The sequence below is a fragment of the Emydura macquarii genome, unplaced genomic scaffold (genome assembly GCF_026122565.2).
Source record: "Emydura macquarii macquarii isolate MOO-44397 ecotype Brisbane River unplaced genomic scaffold, CSIRO-AGI_Emac_v2 contig_499, whole genome shotgun sequence".
NCBI lineage: Eukaryota > Metazoa > Chordata > Testudines > Chelidae > Emydura > Emydura macquarii.
The window spans coordinates 10962725-10988733 of NW_027130636.1; the positions used below are offsets into that span (position 1 = coordinate 10962725).

A 26009-nucleotide genomic window follows, 5' to 3' on the forward strand; every position below is an offset into this window, starting at 1 on the left:
CCACTGAGGCAAGACTCCCTATGGTTTCTTCCCTCTCCCTTCTCAGTCCTTCTGTCTTGGGTCTCTCTCCTGGACTTTCTCCCCAGTAATTTTCACTTCCTTCCATCAGAAGACCACCCCGGCTCCTCCCCAGCTGTGTCTGATAGAAAAATCAAGCCGGACACACCCTCCAGTTACAGCCAGCTGGGCTAATTTGAGGTCTGACTCCTGCTAACCCGTTGATAAATCTATGGCGTTTTCACCCTATTACAAGGTCTTATAAAGAAAGTCCACATTAAAACCACTTTATGTGACTACCACAAAGTAAAGTGGCTTTAGTATAAATGAGAAACAGCAATAACAATATTTTAAAACTCTGGAACCCACTTATATTAAACTCCTTTAGACCCAGGCCTACTACAAAAGTAAGGCACACACACATTTATGATTTTCAATATCTTTAATTGGCATTTCTAAAAATGATTGTGTTTATTTAGAATGATTTCTTTAAAAATATACTTTATGCAAAGACAGCACTACAACAGTTCTAATTTCACGTTCACAGATGTTCACCTGGGTCTGCTCTCTAGATGTTAAGAATATAGTTGTGCACTAGTAGCATGTGGAGCTTTGGTAGCAAGACCATACCATCTATTCTGTTCTTCATCTCTGTATCAGCAATGGGCCGATTAGGATCACTGCACCTTCTTAAAGACTTGTTTACATTTGACACCGCCTACTCTTATTTCCTGAAAAGAAAATATGTCTCATAAGTGCAACTTTTACACAATACACCTACGTTTGTCAGTTTCTAAAACACCTATTTTTATGGTTACATCAAATATTAGATGGACATTTATTGTGGATTCAAATTAAGTAATGTGTCAGAATAATTTGATATTAGGAATGTATGATGATGCAGCAACAATCAAAATAATTGAAATCTGATAACTGTGGAAATTAAAAAGCCAATAATTAGTAAAAGGGCCAAATATCCAGCCCAGGATTCCTCTGTGGCAGGGATTTTCACTTTTGCCCACCTAACTGTTTGCACCCATCAAAATGGACATTTATCTGTTGTGGATACACAAGCAGCATATTTGCATATGCAAACAGAACAGTACCCAAGCTACATGTACAAAACCAAGTTTTTGCACATGTGTAAGGACTGTGTTCCCACTAATGGGATGGGTAATCAGCTGCAAGTTGCAAAAAATAGAAAGCAGCTGAAAAATTGCCCCAGACTCTGATAAATTAACTGGACGAAGTAAACTGAACAGTAAGTGAGTGGACATGGAACTTTTCTGCTTCATTATACATTATATAGAAGAGGGAACCAAGAAGGGTGCAATCCCTAATTTATGTTTGGATAGCCCCATGAAGATAATTGGTAATGGAGAACTGATAGGGCATAGAAAAAGCAATTTAGAAGTGATCTAGTGCATTTTGTAATGCTCTATATGATAGGATTTACCCACAGATTGGATTTGAGTGGAGCATGCTTGGTTGGGTATCCAGTACTTTTGCCTGGTAGCTGCCATGTTGTGTTCCATCTTCTAAGACTTTTTTTTTTTAATTCAGTTGCTAGCCACTTGGGCTGCAGAGATAAACTTCACAGTGTGAACTGCAGCATGTAAACAGATGCAGTGATATGTACCTGGGCGTGCAACCAGCATGAAAGAACAGCTCTGAGAGAAGTATTATCTTAAAGAATGTTCATGCTGACACCTAATAAGAACACAACAACACTTTTGTTGCTGATCAAAGCACTCAGAAAGGAATAACCATTTTATGAAAATCTGCATAATATGCTGCAAGTACCTCCTCATTTTGGGGTCACAAGTGGGCATAGATTAGGAAACGGCCACCACTTTTTCAAATCTGCTAGTTGATTTTGCTTGAGCAAACTTAGCAAGAATGCAGGAAATGAAATCAATACAATAAAACAGAAGAGGAGGAAATGAAGTGTGTTCAGAGATAAATTAATAAATGCCCATGATCTAGCAGTGGTGCTAGACAAATGAGGGTGAAGGAAGGAGAGCAGAAAATGATCAAGGAAGAAAGGCATGTACAAAATGGGACTGAAACTAAAAGGAAGGTAAATTGTATAAAATGATTAGATACACAAATGAAGGAAAACGAAGGGTGCATGTAACTAGACAATTATTTAAATAAATAGATAGAGGACAAGAGCTAGAGATAATAAAAGCCTTCAAGTGGTTTAGGAACATAAAGTAAAATAAAGGAGACATGGGGGTCCCTGAAAGATGGGGACAATAATTTGTTTGGCTCAGTGTTCACAAAGGGAGATTGGTTAGCAAGGAAACAACTACTGAAGAAAATCAAGATGAAGCCTGAGCAGATAATCAAGATATTAAATATCTGGAGTGAAATCCTAACTCCACTGAAGACAATGGGAGTTTTGTCATGGGCTTCAACAGGACCAGGATTTCACCTCTGAAGTCTAAGGTTCCAATCCTGCAAGCTGCATTGCATAGGTGGACCCCTATTCCCACACAGAGCTCTACCCATGCACAACTGCTTGCAAGATTGGGACCTAAGACACTGAACAACCAAAGATGATCTGTTCCAGAATCATCAAGGACTTCGCAAGAGAGACAGAGTGGCTATCATTAATAACTGGACATCTCCAATAAGCAGTAGTTACATTTACTGGGCTATTTGCAGTATTTTCCACATTAAATATAGGAAATATGGCAATAAAGATAAATACCACCACGTGGTAAATGGCCATTTTAAAATGATATCCATTATAGGTGGTGTGCCTGGCAATTATATTCCTAACTTCTTTGTAAATGTGTTCTGGAGAAGATCCAGCAAATTACAGCCCTACAAACTTTACTTCTGCAGTGGGGACAGTATTGAGAAAACCTCTTGAGGGATGGGATAAGGATGAATGTAGACATTTCTGAATTAACTGCAGAGACCTGACTTGTAGGAAATTTTTGATCTAATCTTATCGAACATTTTCAGGGAGTAAGACAGAGTTGGCAGGAAAGCCATGAACATAATTTGCATGGACTAAAAGAAAGCTTTCGATATAGTATCACACAAAAAACTAATCTAGGACAGTATGTACATTGAGCTACTTGAATGGATGGCTTGGCTTTCAGAGGTACTAGTCAGAGGACACGGTTCAGGATGAATGGAAACAACCAGTAGAGTTCTACAAGGATTGGCTTTAGGACCACTTTTGTTCACTTTGATATATTAATGATTTGGAGGAAGGAACATGCAATAAGGTTATGAAACCTACTGATTAAAAAAACACCCACAAACTGCTAGGGGGCAGTCATTACAAATGAAAAAGGCTATAAAATTCAGAATGAACTGGAGAATGGCCAGAAAAGTGCCTGTTTTAACTCTCTGTAGTGAAATAGTATTTGAGGAGGGAAGAATTTAAAAAAAAAAGAAAGAAAGAAAGAAGACTGTTATACCACAAAATTCATACCAGGAGAACTAATGGGATGCAAGCATCGGGTGAGAAACTACTAAACCTCATAGCATAACACTCAATAGATTATAAACTGCACAAAATATTAAATTAAATATTTGGATCATTGTGTAAAGTTCAATAGGATCATAAAATAATTATTAAAATATTGTAAAATATCTTTATGATAATTGCCTTTGGCACCAAAGGGCTCTTAGATAGATGCAGGAACCCGATGATCTTAGCTATTCAAAAGTTTTACAAGAAATGGAGTTGAGACTTTAAAAAAAAATTATTATAAGGTCAAAAGAGGGGAGACCACAATGAGGATTCCAATGGGACTGAAAATGCCTTTTTGAGTTAGTGAAACATACAAGAAGTGACAAAATTTAAAGAAGAGGCTGGGCATTAAAGCAATTTGGAGATTTTCTTTCTTCTCCCCGAATATCTTGCATACAGCAGTGTCATGTACTTGGCTGCTACAAAATAGTGTAATTTGGCACATGTCTTGTTGAACTGGAAATGGCAGTGTAGTTTAGGTGTCTGCTTGAATATAAACCCTCCCCATTGGCCTAGAGAATTCTTGATGCAGCAGGTCTGCTGTGCAGGGGGGAGGAGGCAGGATGCTGAGAAGTCAATGGTACTTAAGCACGTATGTAAGTTCTTTGCTGAAAGACACGTGTTTTGTGACTACACAGATCCACTAGCCATTGCATCCACTGAGAGATTGCTACAGTTGCATTGGCTATAGTCTCAGGCATGGCGGGACTCCACAGCTGTGCTGAAGCCTTGTAACAAGGATTCCTTTCTCCATGGCTCCTAGCAGACTTCCCCTGCCTGGATCGTGATAGATAGGAATGGGCATCTGGACAGCCTCACCCCATGTAAACATCCGTGTTACAGAATAAACTAGCAAAAGCTACAGAGCGATTAGTAGAAATGGTTTTAAAAAGGAGCTGGCTGTTTTCCCTGTGGTAAGTGCTCTGCAATGTCAATGGGAGATCCAGCTTTGACTTCTGATCCCACTCATTTACTTCTCTCGTCAGCAAGGTCTGGGAGCGCTAGGGATGTTCAGCTCAAAAGAGTGATTGAGTGAACGAATGAATTAATGAATGAAGGAGCTGTCACGCAGATTGATTCAGAAGAAGGATTAGCAGGCTCAAAGGCGATTCCTATCCATTATTTTTTGATGCAAAGATGGTAGCTATAGACCAGCGTGCCAAGTGATGTAAAACTGGGGGCAATGAGGGTTTACAGTAAACATGTGAAAAATACATGTGTGGGTGAAATCTTTACCCGACTGAAGTCAGTGAACGTTTTACCATTGGCTTCAATGGGGCCATATCATCCATAAAGGAGGTTACACACAAAGGCATTAGGCAATATGTAGAGAAAAATATATATAATTGATTACATGGGACAGACGTAAATGTGTTTCTGGGACTCTTTTCCTCCTAGCCTTTCACAGACCCTTCCATGCAGTACAGTGGCATTCGGTTGGCTCTGGGTGCTGTTGCAGAAGTCTCTGATGGCATTGTACTATTGATCTGAAGACACAGGGATTCAGTATCCTAAACAGCTGACTCCTAGATACTGAGTGAATTGAATGGTGAGTGAGACTAGAGCTCTGATTTGCTTCCTTCAGTGGGAAAAGTACCTTTTTCCACATCAGATGAGCCTCAAAGAGGATGTTACGAACCTTATTGGGAAAAAAACCTGTTATAAACTTATGTTAGATTCTGTTATCTAGGAAAGATAGAGATAATATTCAGAAAGAACATGACATTTTAAAAACAAAACGTCTCTCTATTTTTCTAAGCTAGAATTCATTCTGGTCCATATTTTAAAAGAACAATGGTATTTTTTCCTCCCTATGGCTTATGTTGCTGGATACAGAATTTCATCAGTCGCATACTGTTTATTTCACTGAGTGCATGAAGGATATTTCTATTACATGTCTTTGTGCAAATAATTTAAATACATAGATCTGGGAACAGACAGTTAATACAAAGATCGCCTGAATTTAGAACATTGCTCTTTACATAAGGGGCATGAAAGAATAATGGCACTGCATGAAATTATTGCTTTAGAAGCAAGTCAAATGCAACACCAATATTTAATTACTCCACAGTAAGCCAAGATAATGTGCAGCAAGCTGTGTGCTATTACTGTCATCCATTTGAATAAATAAGAGAGAAAATTATAGCATTTAAAACATGTTACATGATCATACCAGATGCATTTCATCTCCTTCGATCCACTGGGTCCAACCACGGCCTTCTTTTTCTCCTTTCTGTACGCAAAGAAGCTTATCTCCATCCCAACTCACGTTAGTCTAGCAAAATATATACCTGTTATTCAGCATTACTGTGGCATTCAGTTTCATCTATTGCACTTAGGTGGAGTCCATTTCCTTAAAGGAAAGCCCTAGTGTAATATATATAATAAAGTGATTAAAATATCTATCTCATAACTAAGAAGAGAAAAGTATATTTGACACACATTTTTAAAAGTTTTTTGACGTCATTAAAAAGAACAATTAGATTTAGTTTGATGGCAAAGCCTGAGACACAAGAAATGAAGCTTTGTGTCTCAATGAGGGCCCCTACATGGGGGGTGGGGGGTGGGGAAAAGAGTACACTTTACCGGAGCTCGGAGGTCCTGAGGGGCCTGGCCCAGGCTGCAACCACCATGGGTATGTGTGTGGGAGGAGGCCCATGTTACAAGTTTGTACTGGGCCTGAAAAAATTATGCTTGGGCCCTGGTCTCAATACATCAGAAAAGCAGAAAATTCTTAAAGTTGTTGTAAGAGTCCACATGGTATAGTCAGAGCTAGGATTTTTTAGGAATTTTTTCAGTATCATAAGCACTATTTACATGATTTCTTCACAAGTGCTGATCCTCAAGGTCAGCAGGAAAAGCTGCCTCCATGGCCATGTATGAATGCTCTCCCCTTTTTTATAGACACATGCACTCTTTCCATTGATGCTCAACTTCCTTTCCCCACCATTAGGTGGCCTTCCCAATCCTTCCTTCAGCTCCTACACATGCTTGGGTCCATCTAAACCTTGCCTTAAAATAATAATCAGCTGTACCTAACAAATAACTGTAAAAGCCTTTCCTGTGCATCCAAATTCTGAGCTGCAGCTCATGTCCCAGGCTGTCCTACATCATCAATTGGGACTTTCGGACCAAGTAGCAGAGAAAATGGCATCTCTGACCCTTCTTTAGTTATGGGGACGCTGAAACTATGGCAGACTTCATTACATTTCCGTGTTTTATTAAATATCCGTTTAGGCCCTGGCTCAGCAAGTCTTTCTTATTCAGCAAAGCACTCAGACGTGCTTAACTTTAAGAAGGGGCTCAAGTCCCAGGGGTTTTTTAAAATTATGCACATGAATAACAGCTGTGCTAAGTTGGGATAACCCCATGAACACTTGTACATAACTACCGGAGTAGTTCAATGGGACTTCTCCCATGAGTAAAACAACTCACATGTTAAGCATTTGCAGGATCAGGCCCTAAGGTAGTACAGCTTATTTATCTTTAAAGGACACTACAGATTTTTTTCTTGTAACATTGTACAATGGATTGAAACATTGTTTTGTGATATAAAAACAAAAATGGCCTGATTTTCTGCTCCATTACACTAGTTTTACACCAGTGTTACCCTGGGGACTGGTGGAATAACACTGGTTTAAAACCAGTTTAAAACCAGTGTAACAGAATGGAGAACTGGGTCCAAGGACTAAAAATATAAGGAATTACTATGCATATCTTGAAAGCCTTGAAGACACTGCCTCTGTGAGCAGTCAAATATAGAGAAAAGATTTAATTTTACAGACATTATCAGGAAATTCACTTGTCTCCACCTTGTTTTTTTTAAAAAAAGATGTCAGCCTACATTTGTCATGCTTAGGAGATGAAAATTGAACAGGGTTTAAATACTACTCATCCCTATTCCTATTTTGAGGATGTGTATGTTACAAACAATTAATTCTTAAATGATAACCATGATAGCCACCATCTATAAATCAGTACAGCAGGCAGTCTCTACCCAGGGGAAGTTTTAGATTAAACAAGCATAGAAAATGAATCACCAGAAAGATTGCCAGGGTAGATAATCATAGGCGAGGCACTGCTAGCGATTTCATATAGTGTCTGTTTGCACCATATGGGGTCTCTGAAGACAAACTATTCAATTGTCCTTGCTAAAAGTCTCTCCACTTTCTACAATGCATTCAGAATGTTTTTGGTCTGTCCCTCTAAAATAAGTCTGATTAAACCCAGTAGCGCATCGCATTCATAAAGAGCCACCTACATTTTACTGTCTTAATACATTACTACTGATTCCAATATTCAGCACATTCATCTGCAGGAAAAGATATGCATAAAAATTATTATGAAATAAGTCACAAAGGGTTAAATGTCCAGTTAGAAAATTCTAACTTCTAAGATGTTCTAGCAAACACAAACTTATCACTAGTTGCCATTTGTCTCTTTTTGCAATTTCTATTTTAAAATCGATTTACATTAAAGATTAAGTCGGCTTATTTTACTCTTGGGTGCCTCGCGGCCTGAACCCTTCCATTAAGAATTAATGATAGCTGCAGATATGCACCATGCTGCCATGGCAATCAGCGATACTATTCTATCCACCCCCATGCACACTAGTAAACAAAGAGTAGGAAGGCTATGTGGGCTCAGGAAATGTACTAATGGAAATGATTAAAGCAAGATGGCTAAAAAATGTTGGTGAATGCACAATACATGCTCAAGGGACATTTGTCAAAGAAAGAGAATCAACAACCTCTCATAATTATGTGAAACTATCTTGGACTTTTGCAGATTTTCAGGAGTCTTTGTACCATAGAAGAAACTAATCAAATTGTATTAGAACTAATCAAAAGCAGTTTGTGACAAACAGGAAGAAGATTAGGTAACAAATGGGGAAGACAAAGGGGCTGCATGGATTAAACTGAGTGCAAGATCTGGATCCTAATTATTGACGTAAGTAGAAAGACCATAAATATTCTATAAAAAGGAAGAATTAGAGTAGGTCAATATCAAGGCAGACAAAGACTGGGGTGAGTAATTTCAAAACAGAAGAAGCATTCATTTGCATTAGTGAATCAGACTCTGGAGCCAAACTGGTTTACACTGGCTGAGGATCTGGCTCACTGACCTTACCAGAGAACTGAGAAAAATACATTCTCCCCATTGCACAGTGAATAATGGTGAATGGAACTGTCTTTATAGCTGTGTTTTGCCAAGGACAGACATAATGAAAGTCAATGGCTGTTGGGCTTTTGTAATGGTGAATACTACGTAGAAAATCACTTCAGTGAAAGAAAAATTTGCAGATAAAGGGCTCAGTCCTACCCCCAAAGAAGTCAAGGGGAGCTTTTTCCACTGACTTCAAGTGGAGCAGGTATGGTTCCAATGAAAGCTAATTGTAGAACAAGTACCTATGAATACTAGATCCAACTGGACAAAAAAAGTTCCCAAACATTTGTTCTAATAAAGTCTGTAAATTCACTTTGATGGCATTCACAATACTTTATATTCATCCTATGAACATCATACCAATATTTTGTTTTTTTATTCACAAATTAGGAAAGTCTCAAACATACTTGTGAAAAATGTGTTTGTTGCCATGGTTTTTGCCAGGAGAGTGAATGTGGCCTTCTTAAAATTTATTTGATTCCTTTCCATCTGTTTATAAATTCTTCAGTCATCCAACCAAGGAGCATAAACGATAGTTGGTGACTGAGGTAACCAACAGCGACTAATCAAAGTGAATAATTTGCCAACAATTCATTGTCTGAAATAAGTTCATATAAAGCTGTCAAACAATTCTGAGTAATGAAGAAATCTGTAAAAACGGACCTTCTGTGTGAAGGTGACTTGTGGACACAAAAGAAGCTAAACATATGGAGTAAATAATTCACTAATATAGTTTGCACAGGCAATGATAATCCTGAGACGCAAACCAGTAACACACTGGGCCTGATTCTATTCTGATCTTACACTGGTGCTTACCAGGAATAACTCCATTTAAATCAGTGGAATTACATAGGTGTAAAGTCAATGATAGATCATAATAGAATTATGTTAATCCAATACTCACAACAACAATAATAAACTTTATGCATTTTTGTCTAACTCGTAAGAGGTCTGATAACTCCTCAATAGTTTAGTTCAGCTGGGGAAAATAAAGAAATCTTTCTAGCAGCACAGGGAAACAACTTTAAATTTTTCATCTTTCTAGAATGATTAAAATTCTGCTTGAACTCAGAAAATGCAATGTTTTTATGTCTCCTTTTACCAATCAAGGTTAGACATTCCTTTAGGTGATTTAGCATGACCCACCAGAGGTATGAGACAAGAGATTGCATTAATCCAACAGTTTTATTACTTAGAATTCCCAATAGTCTTTTTTGCCTTCTCTTTTGGAAGCATGGATATACATACACACTTGAGTGGTGTAAGCACACCAAATCTTTTCTGACCTTATGTTGTGTTCACTTTCCTACAAAATTCAAAGATAACAGAACTTATTAAAGGAGAACACAATGTTCTCCTCATCTTTGTTCCAGAGTTAGCAGAAACTGCTTCGTCGGGAGAATTAATCTTAATCAGTAGTATTTTATCATTGGAGTTTTTTCTCATTAGCCCAGGCTCTACTGACTGATCAGAAAAAAAAAAAGCAACTGAGAAAATACTACTGAGAGTCTAATGAAAATTTCCTTTTAACTCAAGTGGAATACGGCAATATTTTTGGAATGTGTGACCAGGTTAGCTGGTAACTGTTGTGATTGGTTGTATTTGGTTATGGCTTTTACACATATGGCAGTTGCCACTAAAACGTCTATTGTTTACCAAACAAGTAAAGCACAGTAGTTCCTGTGTACAATGGTAAATCTATGCCAAAGTTAGCTCAGAATACTTCCATTATTACAAGCTAAACTAGGAGCTATGCCTTCTAATGATCAGATAACTGCAAAAAGCATTCTTCCATTTATGCTGTTGAGAAAGCACTGCTTAATTGTATGGCAAAAACCAGTCCTGAGTGAACGAGGCTTCGATGGACTGAAAGCCACTGGGGAATCAATGCACTTCACAAAAATTGCAATGCTATTTGGTGTTAATTGTCTCTTTTGGGCAGTCTCACCAGAAAGGCTGAGGAATGAATAGGCATGGATTAGTCCTTCCAGAAGGAGCACATTGGCAGGTCTATCTAAGGGCTTGTGTTCATGGTCTGGCAAGGTGCTCTACGGGGGTGTGATTTTTAAAGAGCACTACCAAGTTGCTCATTAATTGGTCCGAGCAGACCCTGCTGCTGCACACTGAAGATTCCCTAGTGTGTTTTAACATAGTACTGTTTCAAACAGCACCGCATTAAAGTGCACCAGCATGGAACAATTAAGGCGCAACACATTAAAGCGCTTTAGAAATCACTCCCCTGTAGAGCACATTACCCACCATGTAGACAAGCCGGAAGAAAGCTTGCACTGCTGCTGCCTGTTGCATAGCGCCATCTGGTGGACACCAAGTACATCTAACAGACACCCCAGACTTAAGAGGAAATAGGCCAGAGAGAGATGTGGAGACAGAGTTTGGGTATCTCTGAGTGAAAAATTTTAATCCAGATTCATCTGTTAAGATCTTGATGTCATAAACTAATAACAATTCACTGAAGCCCAAGATTCCCTGCTTTCTTGAGAATCCTACATGGCCTATAGTTAAACAGAATAGTCTCCATTTCTGCCAGTCTGGCATCCTCCTTATGAATCGGACATATTATAAGACAATAATAAAAGAGAAAACCAACCAAAGGGTAATAAACAGTTTTACCCCAGCATAAATACTGCACTTTAAAGACCATAGTATTACTTTATTACTGGAGTGCATTATAGAAATTCTAAGATATTTAAATCTTAGATTAAAGATACTGGAAAAGGGCTCTATTTCACTCCCATTATGATTCAGACATTCAGGAGGAAGCTATGGAAGTATCCTTCTGGGGTTTACATTGGATGATAAAGCATTTTTAGAAACTTAATTATTCCTTGTATAACTAGAATATTTTAGAGATACATAAGCTTTTGAACGACACAGAGCTCTTCTTCAGGTCTAGGGCAGGAACTCCCAGTGTCACAGCAATATTTAGAATATATCAGTGACTCTTGGCTGGGGGAGACACACTGTTATTCCAAAAATGTAATTTAGATTTTCAGATTCATAACTGCTTCTGCTGCTGCTGCTTCTACTTCTAACCCTTCCTTACAACTTTTCATTCTCTTAAAAGAAAACCACCCCCTGAAATTATCGTGAAGATTAACCAGGGCACAGAACCCTGGCTACAAAAGGAAAAGAAATCTGCCTGCCAAGAGAAGGACAAGAACTATAGATATACACACTGCAGACCCACAGAATTCCTAGCTCACTGGGGAATAACACCTGTCCTGAAAACTGCACAACACTTCTGATCGTAAAACTTCAGTCCTGATGCCCGATTTCCATTTTTGCACATCAACAAGGGGAGAAAGGACAAAAGAGCTTGTTAAAGGGCTTAAAGTTATTTCAATGTATCCATTAACAATCAGATAGGATGCATGTACTTAAGTGGTATTGTGGCAAGAGCCAGGATGTGTTGCTTATATTTCTGACTCTGTCACTTACCCGCAATGTGACCTTGGACTAGTCACTGAAACCTCTGTGTCAAATGCAGTTTAGAGAAAGTGGGTATAAGAGCCATAGAAATTTTAGGGGGAAACTAGTCGTGATGTAAGACATTTATAACTCAGGAACTGAAGGGGCACAAGGGGAGCGTAGCAGGAAAGTTAACAGGAGGATGCAAGATAAAGTTTAACTTATACCACCACCAATTCTTCCTGACGGTATTGTACCTGTGCTCAGTCACATGACTCCTTCTTCACACACAGGCCACAGCCTCCAACAGCTGTTCACTTTTTAGGACCCATTCAACACTGAGCTCTTTAAAGTCACCCACAACAAATTATTCACCTGGAATAGTTATATTTTGCCCCATTTCCTTTTACTTTTTGGTGGTAAAACCTCTTCAGTTTTCTATTCCTAAATTACAAGAAGATTGTAAATCCTATTAATTTACTCACAATGTTTTTAATTTTTGCTGTACAGTACTCGAGTGCTTTGGTGAGGAGCTGTGGGGTGACTCTACAAAATAGAATTATTATGCTGTATCCACTGCCCCAAATGGGTATCCTGGAAAAGTGTGAGAAAGCAGAAGCTTTTAAACATTCAGAAGGCAAATTACTCTTACTTTTTCTATCTTTGAGATTTGTTTTACCATCTTTTGCCTTATATTATACATATGCTTGATGAGCTGAGCTGTATGGTCTCACTGAATCAAACTACTTTTCTTCAGATGTTTTAATTTTGCCTTGGTGTTTAACTCACTCTCATCTGTTCGTGTGTTATGAACACTGGAATTTAAAGATGCATCCAAAGGAGCACCATCTTTCTGAAAAGGAGAATCCAGAATACACATTACACATGAACATTGCAGCAATAACACTATTGTCTTCAAGTGTGTGCCAAAGTACATTTATGAATAGAACATTCAATAAAACCAAAACAAACCTATTGACTATTCTTTTGCATTTCCCTCAGTGGAGACGACTCTAGAGTAGTCATCTTGGAAGTAAGATTGGTCACAATTCCTACATTTAGTGATAAATCTTATTGACACAGAGTCAGAAATATTGACTTCCAGTATTCATGAAAAGAACGGTTTTATCAGAAAACTATATTTTTTCCCTTTGTGGCACAAATGCAAAAGCCATTGATATTGGCTCTCCGGAGTATTTTCTGTTTTACTATCCCTAATGGGCTCACATGCACAATGCAGTGTATAATCTAAAACTTCTGGCATATTTTACTGGTGAATGAAAGACAATAACATGAATTGTGCAAAGATCAAAGAACTAGTTTTTTTCCTGATCAAGAACAATAATGGACTTTTAAGTAGAATCCCACCATCTAGGAATGTGAATTGTAGCTGTTGCCTTTCATCAAAAATTTGTTATTGATTTCCCTTTCCTTAGGGGACTACAGCGTAGACACTTCTATTTTTCTTTCTAACACCATGCAGAGAGGTGTCTTTATATTGCCATGCAGCAAATGTCTGCAGTGACTGAGACTGTTTGCCACATTCCCTCGCATGGTCCTTCTCAATTCAGTGATTCTGTTGGTATCTGGAAGCTCAGACTCAGGCCATATAACTATCCTAAGAAAATCCAATGCCATATCTACAAATAAACCCCACAGAAAATTAATAGAATTCTTGGCTATCCATGGCAACTACCCATGCAAAATTTTAATAAACAGCTTGTAACAGACATTGAAGCTGCCCAAGACAGTAGCAATTTTCATTTGAATCCAGCATTCAATTTCAAATGATTCAAGTACAGCCCTCCTAAGATTGCTTCCAGGTGAAATTTCCATCAGCCAAAATATCAATGAAATTTTTTTGACACAGGTGATTTTATCCAATAAGGTACTTCTGTAAAATGAATCAATGAAAATACTGCAGGCAGGTTTGAGAAGGCAATCCAAGTTTAAATTAGTTTATACTGTTAGGCATAGGCTGTTTGATGACAGGCATAACTGCAAGTAAATTATTGAAGTGTGACCCCTTTATACAAGTATTGTTGGGTTTACATGCTATAGAATGCAGGGAGTTCATGACAGGTGTAAAAGAAATAAAATAAAACAAAACAATACATAATTACTGGACACAGAAAATATTTTGATTTTCCAGTCCCAGAATGCCCACTTGCCTTTAAGGGAGGGGGTTTAATTCAGGGTCTGGTTCTATGAGATGCCTCATCACCCAATGAAGCTGATAATAGTTGAGGGTGCTCAGTACTTTGCAGGATGAGCCCCTTTTGTGTCATTTAAAGCAAGCCAAGAACACGGTAAGGAAAAACTGTGCAAACTTCAGGGCATGACGTAGAGATAAAGAGTAATTGCTTCTGAATCACTAGGCCAGACCCTAAGAGTATAAAAAGGGTTTGTGTTTGAAGCTGAGAAAACTAGGGGCAAGCACAGGCAATATGCCACGATCAGAAAAAGCTTAGGTTGAGGTGGTGTGTTTGTTATTTAACGTAAAAAAAGTTTGCTGCATTGAGGGTGGAGCTCTGCCCTTTCACTCCTTTCCACACAGCACCACGAATCCCACAGTTTATTGCTGACATGAACAAATTATGGTTATCTTCTGATGTGATCAAACATGGAGCAGAAAACTAATCTTTTCCCTTTTAACCTATATCTGAATTTGAACTTAGGTCTCCAGCAGTGAAAGATTAGTTGGAACAATCCATTAATTTACCTTTTCGCACAATATTTTGAAAGTATTTCAAATACTACAGAAATGGTGAACACAGTGGAAATTAAGCAGTTCTAGAAGTCAAAATATTCTCTCTTTACATCTACAAGTTGTTTTGGAAAAATGCAATTTACAGCAGATGAAAGATAGACTCAGGTGAGGAGAAGAAATGGTAGGTCTCCTCTGAATCCATGACATGCCTCTGCAAATAAAAGACGATATGGAAGATATAGTCACCACTGGACCAGTGACACAAAGATAAGCTCATAAAAACAGAGTAAACTTAAAGTGACATAGTATGAGTTGGTGTCACATGGACATTCTTCTGACACTTCTCTAATCATACAACAGGAATCATGGGATTAGGTTTAGTTGACAGCAAAATCTGACAGAATCATAACGAGTACAGGTGGAGAATCAAAAATGAGGAGATCCAGGTTATCTCAATAAATATACAAAAGGTCATTGAACATCAAACTCATAATAAGTGGCGTCCTAACTGTGACTCAGAACCAGGAGGAGAAATAGGACAATGTCAGCAAAAAGACATGCTGCAAACTAGACATCCTAGAGTGGAACAAATGAACTAAGCTAGTCAAGACATTCTATCTTCCTTGTAACAAAGCTTTTCCTCTGGTAATGCATGAAGCAACCCACCCTCCTGAAAATGTAGTTTCTCTCCATGGACCCTCTGAATCAAAAATGTGTGCACTTTTTGCTTTCCAGCTGCACTTGGCATTTACTTCAAAGATACATGAAATGCTGAAAGCTGGATCCTCTATGGAAATTCCAAGAAAACAAAGCTATTACATCCTAAACTGCTGAAGTGCTACAAGCCCAGCATGTACTCTGAAACAGAGAAAAGAAGATGGTGATGATGACATGAAGAGAACTATGGCTGAATCATTTGTAAGGAAATCAGTTCCTTCATGTTTTCTATTTGCCTCAATGTGTGGTTCATATTTTACAATCCTGACCCTTGATAAGACAGAGACAAATAAAATTTCTTGAACAGCACCAGCACCAGTGTTGTGCTGGAAAAAGTATGCAAAACTAGCTTCCAGCAAGGTCCTCAAAATGCAAGTGATCTACAGTACTAAGACAGTGCTGTGTCTTTAGAGATGCTTTTATTACATGTTCAATGAGTTTCATAACAAACTTGTCAGATGTCCAAGAAAAATTGAAGTTTAATGCAGGGAAATACATTGCTTCAGCAACTGACTCATCATACAATGCTTTTCAGTATCTACAAAGAATTTTAAGATGTTTGGTTTCTCTTTTCAACTTGGAAATCATCCAGGCTGGGCAGGAACTGTAGCTAAAGAAGTGGTGCCTAGAGTTTGCCTGACTGTGAAAAGAAAGACCATGGCATCCTATATAGAAATTTGTACAATTTATTCCATGGATGGGAATGTATTGCTTTTTGTCCTGACTATAGAAACAAAAAGTTTTGAAAGTTGTCTTCCATTCTACTGGAGACTCTTCCAATGGGTTTGGAAAAGTAGGTCATTGAGCTGGAATGTAGCTTAGAGCTGTGGTTCTCAAACATGGGTATGCATACCTTTGGGGGTACACAGAGGTCTTCCAGGGGGTACCTGGTTTTTTGTTTGTTTTTTTACATTTGCCTAGTTTTACAACAGGCTATATAAAAAAACATCGGCAAAGTCAGCACAAACTAAAATTTCGTATAGACAATGACTTATTTATCCTGCTCTATATACTATACACTGAAATGTAAGTATAATATTTATATTCCAACTGATTTATTTTATAATTATATAATAAAAATGAGAAAGTAAGCATTTTTTCAATAACAATGTGCTGTGACATTTATATATTTTGATGTCTGATTCTGTAAGCAAATAGTTTTTAAGTGAGGTGAAACTGGGGGATAGACAAGACAAATCAGACTCCTGAAAGGGGTACAGTAGTCTGGAAAGGTTGAGACCACTGGCTTAGAGAGACAGCCTGTGCTGGAGGGACAGCAAAGGAGCCCCCTATTGAAAGTAAATCATCAGGATTCTTCAGCCAGATTTCTTCCTGGGGTATATGGGGCAGTCACACTTCTGCCACTCTGTCAAACCATGCAGCAAATATTCCCAGGGGTGGAGGAGCGAATGGGGCCAGGATTACAATATCCTATTGGTGACGCTATCTGTGTGTCCAGCCTGTGCTTCCGAGCCACATTGGGTATGTCTTCAGAGCACTTGGGAGGGTGCTCCCCAGCCTGTACACAGGGGACAGTCTAAGCTGCTGCCATGGCTACACTGCTATTTTTGGTGCACTAGAGAGAACAGAGTGAGCATGTTGTGTCTCTTTCTACCCGTGCAGGGAAACTCTCTCCCAGCTGCCTTGTAGACCTGCACAACGTTGCTGTTCGTTTCACCTTTCACCCACAGTTACACTTGCACTCTCCCTACCATGTTCCGGCCCCCATTGTCCTGTCTTCTGCTTCAGTTTGCAGCACTGAAATTAATTCACATCAAATAGGTTGGTAGGGTGTACCACAATGTCCCTCTCTTGCTGCAGGTGCTCCTGATAGTTCTGGCACCTGGCAACAGAAATCTACCACTACAGGGCTCTGGAACATTTTGTACAATTAGAATATGTCTACACAGCAACTTGATGCCTGCAGCTGGCCCATGCCAGCCTGCTTGCAGGGCTCCAGCTGCGGGGCTGTTTCAGTGCTGTGTAGACTTCCGGGTCAGGCTGGAGCCAGGCTCCAGGGCCCTGTGAGGTGGGAGGGTCCCAGAGATTTGGCTGCAGCCCAAGCCTGGACATCTATTCAGTTCAAGCCAGAGTCAGCTGGCACAGGCCAGCTGCGGGTTTTTCTTTGCTGTGTAGACATACTTTATCGGCCTGCTCGAATCTCTATTGAAAGGCCAGAATGTGGGCTTCGCAGCAGAGGACTGTAAATTCTAGCGTGCACTAGCATGTCCCATGCTAACTGGCCCGTATGTACCCTCTAGGTTCACATTAAAAGTTCCCTGGTGGTCATTAATGTAGCACTGTTTGAAACAAGCCCAGAGGATAGAATGGTAGAGAGATGAGTGGGACTGAGGGATGTTTTTTCTTCAAGATGGGGGATAGGGGATGTAAGGGCATATTTGAAAGCACAGGGCAAGGAGTCCAGATGAGGGAGAACTGTTATAGGAGGACAGAATCAGAAAAGGAGGCAGGGACACAAGACCCATGAATCAACATGGGGTTAAAGTGGAAAGGCTGAGAATTTAGAGGCAGATTGTTCAACACGTCTCATTAAAATGGCACAATTGATAATGGGCCTCATATTTGCGCTGAGTACTACTTTTCTCTCTGAGTAGTCCCATTGAAATCCCTGTGATTATAATTACTGGTTGCCTGCTTTTCAGGTAGACATGTTCTTAATTATGATTCCTGATATAAAATAGATTAGCAACTGTTAATTCCTCTTATAGAATCCAGTAATACTGGGGGCTAGATCCTGCCTAAATACTTGTTAATTAAGTTCATACTTTATGTAATGTTATAATGAGGCCCAATTCTGACCTCACACTTGTGTAAAGCAGGAGTGACTTGAAAGAAGAAGATAGACTTGTAGCTGGTGTGAGAGAGATCAGAACCAGTCCTATCAAATATACTTATTACCGAGGGTGATCCATTACTACACCATAGTTTTTTATAAATCAGCTTGGCTGGCTTCCTTTAGGAAACAGTACATCTTGTAATGGGCATTACTATTCATGTAACAGGGGTGTTGTTCAAATGCCAAGAAGAGACCTTCTATTCAGGGCCCAAGCATTATTTTTTTTTGGGCCCAGTACAATGTTGTAACACGGGCTCCCTCCCACATACCACAATCCCTCATCCCATACATACAATCTGATAAACCATGAAAATATTTTCCCTCATGGTAATGGGAGTTGCAGTCTGGCCCGGGCCCTCCAGGGCCTCTGAGCCTCAGTAAAGTGTACCTTTTTTGCCCCCATGTGGGAGTCCTGTCTCTATTGTCCTGTGGATTAGATGATTATAGTTTGAATAAGCAATCACACATGGCATGGTATGTGCTCATCAGCCAATATTCACATACCATGAATGCCCGCCCCCCACCCTTCAGTGGGTATTTGGCCTGATGAACACACACCCTGGAGCATGTTATTGTGTTTGTTGTTGTTGAGTCAGTATTTAGGGAAAAATTATGTGTCTGCTTTCAGCCCACACCTTTTTCTGCTTATTCCTTTCTTACCAGCCCCTCTGTTACTCTCCTATCCTCTTCCTCTTCCAGGGCTCTTTTCCCCATTCCCCATATGTGCCTTTCTGAGTAAAGGGCCCAAATCCCACAGCTCTGAAACTCCAGCATCCCTCCTGCTGCTCAGCAAGACCTTTTGACTGTAATGTGGCTTAACCACTATAGCTCAGGTTGCCCAAGAGTTTCCATTACAATCCTTCATTTTCAGTCCTTCATAAAGTTGATGAAAATCTCACGTATTTGGTTGAAATTTGTCAGGCCAGGCCTGTTGGAAAGTCTGAGCAAAAGTAGTACATCCCAATTCTGAAGCTTAATCAGCAGGGTCTTGGAGTTTCTTTAATGTCCCTTCTATATTTGGGTAATGGAGAAAGGAAGTGTCACAGTTCAGGGCAACTGTACCTGTATTCCCCTTCTGTGGTCCACCAAGGACCCCTGTTCTAGGTTCCCGTCTCCCAGCCATCACCTCTCTGGCCCAGAGACCTGCGTCTCTCCTGCTCCTGACCAGAGTTTTTCCAGGCTACACAGTTCCCTGCCTTTGCTGATGTTCCCAGCAAACTAGACTGCTTAAACAGGTCAGTGTCAATGCTTTGCTTGCTCTTTAAAGGCTGTGAATAATGTAATTGCCAGCAATTACATGCTACCGCACAGCTCTTTCTAAGCAAGCACATCTATTCTTAAGGTGAAAGCATTGCAGAGAAAACCTATTAAAACAATAAAAGAACCTACACAGATTCTAAAAAGCTTACCAGAGATCACCCCAGCTCCAATAATTGGTGGTAGATGCCAGTCCTTCCATCCCTTACTTAAGGACTTGGCCTCCTCTTTGGACAGAAAGTCCTGTCCATTTGCTGGATCAGTTTAAATTCAGGCTATTTATCCCAATGTCCTTTCTTTGTCTGTTGGTCTCTGGAGAATCCAATTTGAACAAATATATGTGAGCCTCTCCAGGAGGTGGTTCCTCTCTGGTGAAGTTATGACTTGGCTGATTTGCCTTAATCACCACCCACTGTTTTTAGTTTTTGGAGGAGCAGAGATAGCTCACGCCCTTAGAGAAGAACACATCATACATAAATCACACATTTAAAACAATGGACCACAAAGATACTTAAACTTAATATAACAAGGTGTCCCAACAATACTGCAGGAAACTGCCCTATCTGATACAGGAAGAATTCCCCGCTCTTTTGGCTTCTTGTGTCCCAGAGCTGTCCAAGTTACTACTGCTTCTGTCTTTTTAGGTACTATTACTGCAGTCATCATGGGGATGTCCAATAATAAAAACCATCTTGGCACAGCATAGTGGAGGCCAAGTTAAAAATTAAAAAACAAACAAACCCCAAACCCACAGAACAAAACCAGATTAAATCAGTGACAAACCTATCTTGGTTTTTCCATGTTTTCTTAGCAATGTGGGATTTGCCATACTGAATCAGACACATTGATCCAACAAGATCAGTCTTGCCTCTGGCAGTGATCAATACTTGATGCTTTCGCAGAGTGTAAGGAAAAAACTGATGAGGCACCAAGCTTAATAATACCAACCCCATTTGTGACATTCTGTACCTTCTTTACACCACATCCAAGTCTTTGTTCTCTAATAAGAATCAGCTCAATCTCTTTAGCATTTCCTCATCACAGTTGCTATTAAAACTTGGAATTATCCTAACTACCCTACAACCTGTCAAGGTTACATTTTTCCTATGGAAAGGTGACCAAAATCTTAAACTAAGTGTACAAGATGAGGTCTGAGCTATTCCTTGTCTTGTACCAGTATAACTTATTCTGTTGTATTATCTCTTAATTCATCTGCCTTTTAAAAATAACCTACACACTGTGGACTAGTAGCATCAAAGCTGGGATTCTGCTATAAGCCTATGATTCCAGGAGCTGGGGTTTTAAGAAAAACACTAAGTTAAAATTGCACGAGTTGGCAACACTGATGCAGATAGGACTTAGGAAAATAATAGTCAGTTGTTAGAAAAGGAGAACTGCTATACAGATGTTATTCACAACCACTGCAACTATTTAGTTATTTATAACAGATAGCATCAAACATTGAGGTCTTACATTAGATGCTTACATCCAGCACAGGTATGTATACTACCAACAAAATTTTTTGGAAAACTGAGCTTTCTGGTACTGCATAGGCAAGATCTCTGCACTGTGCTTCCTGCACAGCTACTCAGTGTAGGACTGTCTTGAGCCACTTTTCTATCAAAACAATATTTACTCCTACACTGTGACTCAGAGGTTGGGCTCCAGCCTAGCTTCACAGATGTGAAAAGGAGTTAGCAGCTGAAAGGGACTCTCCACTTGAATGGAGTGTACCGCTGTGGGTAAATTCTTCCCATTATTAGTGCCCCTAATCCTCTTTTGTTGTTACACAGCTGTGCTTGCAGCACTGTGCTGATTTTACTTCAGATGGAAGCACTCCTACAAGGCCAGGTTGTGCTTCTATTATTATAACATGATGCCAAAAGGCCCCAGTAAATATCTCATAGTAAGAGAGTTTCAGCCCTAAAGAACTTCACTCCTTGCTGAATCTATTTAGATTGTGAGGAAAAGAGATATCATCTCCAGTCAACAAATGGGAAACTGATGCACAGAGAGATTCAGAGATTTGTGAAGGTCCTACATGGAGTCTGTTATCTCAAGTCTCAGTCCCGTGTCATAACCACTGAACCATCCTTCCTCTCATGCTACTCGAATCACAATCCCTCCCAGCACACAGGGGAAGTGTGCAAGATGCAGCATCTATTTGGAAGGTGAAGCCATGCATATCTTCCCAGCTCATGCCACTGTGGAAGGGAGGAGGAATCAGGGCCAAATTCCACCTTCTCCCTGCTCCCTTTGGAGTGACTTGCCCCCAGGAACGCTAGGCAGGAACAGTCCCAGTGCCTCTTGTGCCCTCCCTCATTTCTCATTTGTGTCATGGTCAGAAATTATCTGCCTCCGAGTGATGAGTCACTCAAAGGTGAAAGGTACCACATTGCATATTGTTTCCAGGGCCTGGAGGGCAAAAGCAACCTGAGATAGTTATGGTGTGCAAGCCTCCTATGATGTAGGTGACCTGCGAGCTCATTCTTAAAAAATTATCCATTTATAACTATTAACTGCACTATTACCCAAGGCAATTATGATAGGTATAATGAGGCTAACATTACTCATTTATTTAGTTGCAGAGCTGCAGTTACAGATTGTTTACAGCATTGGTGGCCAAGATGTAAGGTCACGGGTTTGGTGAAAGAGGGATGTAATGTCATATCTCAGCTACATTCCCCCAGATTCCTGACCGGAACTTTGGAACAACTGCAGCAGATGATGCCCCCAGGTAATCCATCCCAGGTTTTACAGCAAGCCCAGTGAATTCTGGGACAGGCCTTTGGGAATGCAGTCAGTACTTGCTAACCACACCTGGTTAATACAGCTTAAGGAGCTGCCAGTAACCAGAAATGTAGTACTACATTATACCACCTTTTGGGGGCGAGAGAAGGTGGGAAAGAAGGAAAAAATGCCCTTTTTTCCACTAGTGTCTGGGTTCTGAACTTTTACACATTTCCTCTTCTGTAGCAAAGAGTATTGAAGGTTTAGTGCATGCAGTGGTTTGCCACGTATCTAGCCATTCCCTTTCACCAGATCTCATAAGCCTTCCTTTTCCTGCCATTGCTGGATCAAAAATGAACTTGTACATCCTGATGTCAGAGAAGAATACTGATCAGTCATAGAGATTGCCAGTTTTTTTAAGAATAGGAGCCTATTATTTCATTTCTGCTTCATTTCCCTGCTACAACGCCTTGTAAAATAATTTTCTTTGGCTCGTCAGCAACTCCTGCGCTTTGGGAGATTGCAGAGATGTCATGCCCTCGGACTAATGGGAGCGATAATATCCAGTCTCTGACTCAGCTAAGTAGCTTGATATTCTTGAGCTGTTTCTGTTAATTGGTATTATTGGTCATGAGTTACCTCTTGCCAGAGACTATATTTTGTAAACGCTCACAAGGGAGAGCTCTTGGAGCCCCTTACCTACTGTAAGATTTGCTCTGGTTTTGTTTTGTTAAATAGATGTGCTAAGCGTGCTGTCTGTAGTGCTCTAGTGAAACTTTGCATTGTTGACCAATTTATGCTGGCTACCTTACATATATATTATGTTGCTAATATATAGTATCCACACTATATTCAGCACTAACCACAAATATTATTAAGCATGAATATAGCAGTTATATAGCCTAAATTGGCCTATACCTTTATTATAATCCTGTTCACATATGCCAAGTATTCCATAACACCTTGCATTGCTAAAGTAAGCTTTGGCTTTAAATAGATGGGAAAGCTGTCAGGATCAGGACATATGATTATTTTATTATAACAACAGAATGGGAGTTGCCCTTACAAGCCAACTACCCTAAGATGTCTTCATGCTCTTTAGTACCTCAAACATGTGTTCAGAAAAAAAACAAAGGGTACACCACAGTACCAGAAAAACAAGGTAAAAGCTGACTGGTTAAATCTAGTTTCATATGACATACACAGTATGTTTAACTGGTAAACAGGTAGTGATAAAAAGATAGCTTCAGGGGTTTAACTTTGGGAGCACACCTTCTGCGCAAGGTGAATGTAACAATGTGGCATGAGACAGCTTTGTGGAAACTGGTTTCATACAGAACTCTTTTCCCTGTACTATATTACTATTGGCCTAGAGCAATTAACCTGACTGGCATTGGTTTTGGCCTCTTGAATATATTTCATAACAAACCAGAGTGTGGCCAAGCAATTGACTATACAATTTATCAACACCATTGATGGGGGGGTGGGGGGGAGGTAGAGGCAGAGAAAGAGAGGACAGGAAGGGCATCAGTTCCTAGACATTAGGGGCCTCTGTCCTGTGATTCTTACTCATATCAACAGGGCTGCTTATGTGGTGAAGCACTATTCAATGTAACAGTGGCGGAATTTGGCTGTAAATGACTTTTTGAATAGCAAATATCACTGTACAATTACTTTATACTGGAGACAATTTAAACCTAGTAACTGTTCTTTAATAAAAGAAATAGCTTTACATTCAAGTTTAACATTAACATTCCTTCAAGCTAAAAACAGTTTGCAGCCCTGTCTAAATGAAGCTGTCAAATACAAAAAAAAAAAAAAAAAAAAATTCTAAGAACGGCAACATTAAAATGTCTTGCTACTGCATCTTGCTGAAAGACTTAGGATTATCACTAATTATTTCTAATCTTGTTTGTCATGCAATAGTAACAGTTCTAATTCTTACCATGCATTTGCGATCATCCACCCCGGCTAAATCCTCCTCAAAATCTTTTCCTACATCAAATTCCATGATGTAGTTTCTAAAAGTGCTTAGTGTTTTAATGATCATATGATCTCCGTTCTGAATGATTTCTTTGTCAGGTTTTAGCAAGTTGGCGATTTTTCTTACAGCAATGTTTACATCTGAAAACAAAACAAAACAAAAAGATTTGCAGTAAAGCCACAAATCTACAACAATACAAGACTTGTATATCTTGGGAGGATTGGGATGGACCCAAACACAAGTAAATAGTTCACTGGCTGCTTTACTAAAGTTCATTAATTTGCTTATTTAGAAAAAAAAATTGTAACTTTTACATTTGTTGCACGCAATCATGTGTTTCTAAACAATATCTGAAAGGAAACATGACATTACTAATTCTTACTGCGATATGTGATACAAATTCATTCTGATTACTTAAAAATGTTATTTCTATAGAAATAAGCATTTTACATGGCTCCCTACCAACTGTATACACACAGACTGTTACATCAAACACATTTTGTTTTCTTTGCACCTACATACTCACTTTCTCCTCTCTTTAATGTTTTTTAAATGTTGAGAGAATAATGCTTGTTTGCCTTTTAATGCTCTGTAGTTGAAACTCTGCCGAGATTAGTGGTAGGTAAAAAGCAAACAGTTTGCTTAAAGCAAATTAAACAAAACTTTGCATAAGACAAAGAAATTACATGTTTTGAAGAAAGTATTTTTAAGAATGCATTAAGATTGTGGTTGTGACTGTCCCAGAAGAATTAAAATCCATCCCAAGACTAAGATAGGTGACATTTTATTGATTATTTACTAAAGAAACATGAAAGGACTCTTACCCAGTGCTTTCAGATACTCCTCAAAATTGTCATTGCTAAGCATTTTCCAGTAACCATTGAAATTTGCTGGCATTTCTGGTGTATATGATAGCCAAAACCAAGCCTTCAGAATAGTGTGTTGATTCTGCACCACACAGCTCAATAGCTTTCTTCTGTGGCGAGTTTGAACTCTGGTTTCTTTTATCTGTTCTTCAGACCATGCAGTTATACGAGCCCCTCTAATCCGATTACTTCTGAAAGGGTTACCATTAAATCCTTCCACAAAGCTGAACCTTTTAGATTTATAATGACAGCAGGATGGCTTGATTTAAATGGAATGGAACATTCATCTTCCATACAATGGCTGTAAGGCCGCTGATTATCTGTGTATCCATTTTAACCACATTACTCCTCCCCTTTCATGCTGCTTAGAAAATAAGATGGCTGGCTTAGGCATGTGGATGGATGTTACACTAGGTGGCTGACTATAGTGGACACATTGGGTGGCTTCTGCAGATAACTTAAATCCCATTTCATTGGAGTATTTGAGAATATTTTCAGTATTTTTTCTCTCTTCCCCTCAGAAGAGGATCACAGAAGCTACACTAGTGAAAGTAGGGTGACCAGATAGCAAGTGTGAAAAATCAGGAAGGGGGTAGGGGGTAATAGGCACCTATATAAGACAAAGCCCCTAATATCGGGACTGTGCCTATACAATCAGGACCTCTGGTCATCCTAAGTGAAATTAATTATGTATTCTGTTTTACAGTTTAGTTAGAAGCCTTGATTATGCAGTAATCTTCAAGTGAGGGGTGTTGCCAGCAGATATTGACTGGTTGGTTAATTGATGGCTCAGGAAAAGC

At 39.4% G+C, this 26009-nt stretch overlaps 1 protein-coding gene across 1 annotated transcript in view; it reads right to left on the reverse strand.

Annotated features, from left to right (window-relative positions):
• Positions 1–449: 449 nt before the first annotated feature.
• LOC137147133 (nicotinamide/nicotinic acid mononucleotide adenylyltransferase 3-like) overlaps positions 450–26009 on the reverse strand; it is an 86248-nt gene continuing 60688 nt past the window's right edge. Inside the window, exons 5-7 of the mRNA XM_067538945.1 lie at positions 24305–24483; positions 5667–5768; positions 450–728 (exon numbers count right to left, since the gene is read on the reverse strand). Of these exons, the coding sequence (XP_067395046.1) occupies positions 675–728; positions 5667–5768; positions 24305–24483 (335 nt within the window). The 3' untranslated portion in view covers positions 450–674. The remainder of the gene's footprint in view (positions 729–5666; positions 5769–24304; positions 24484–26009) is intronic.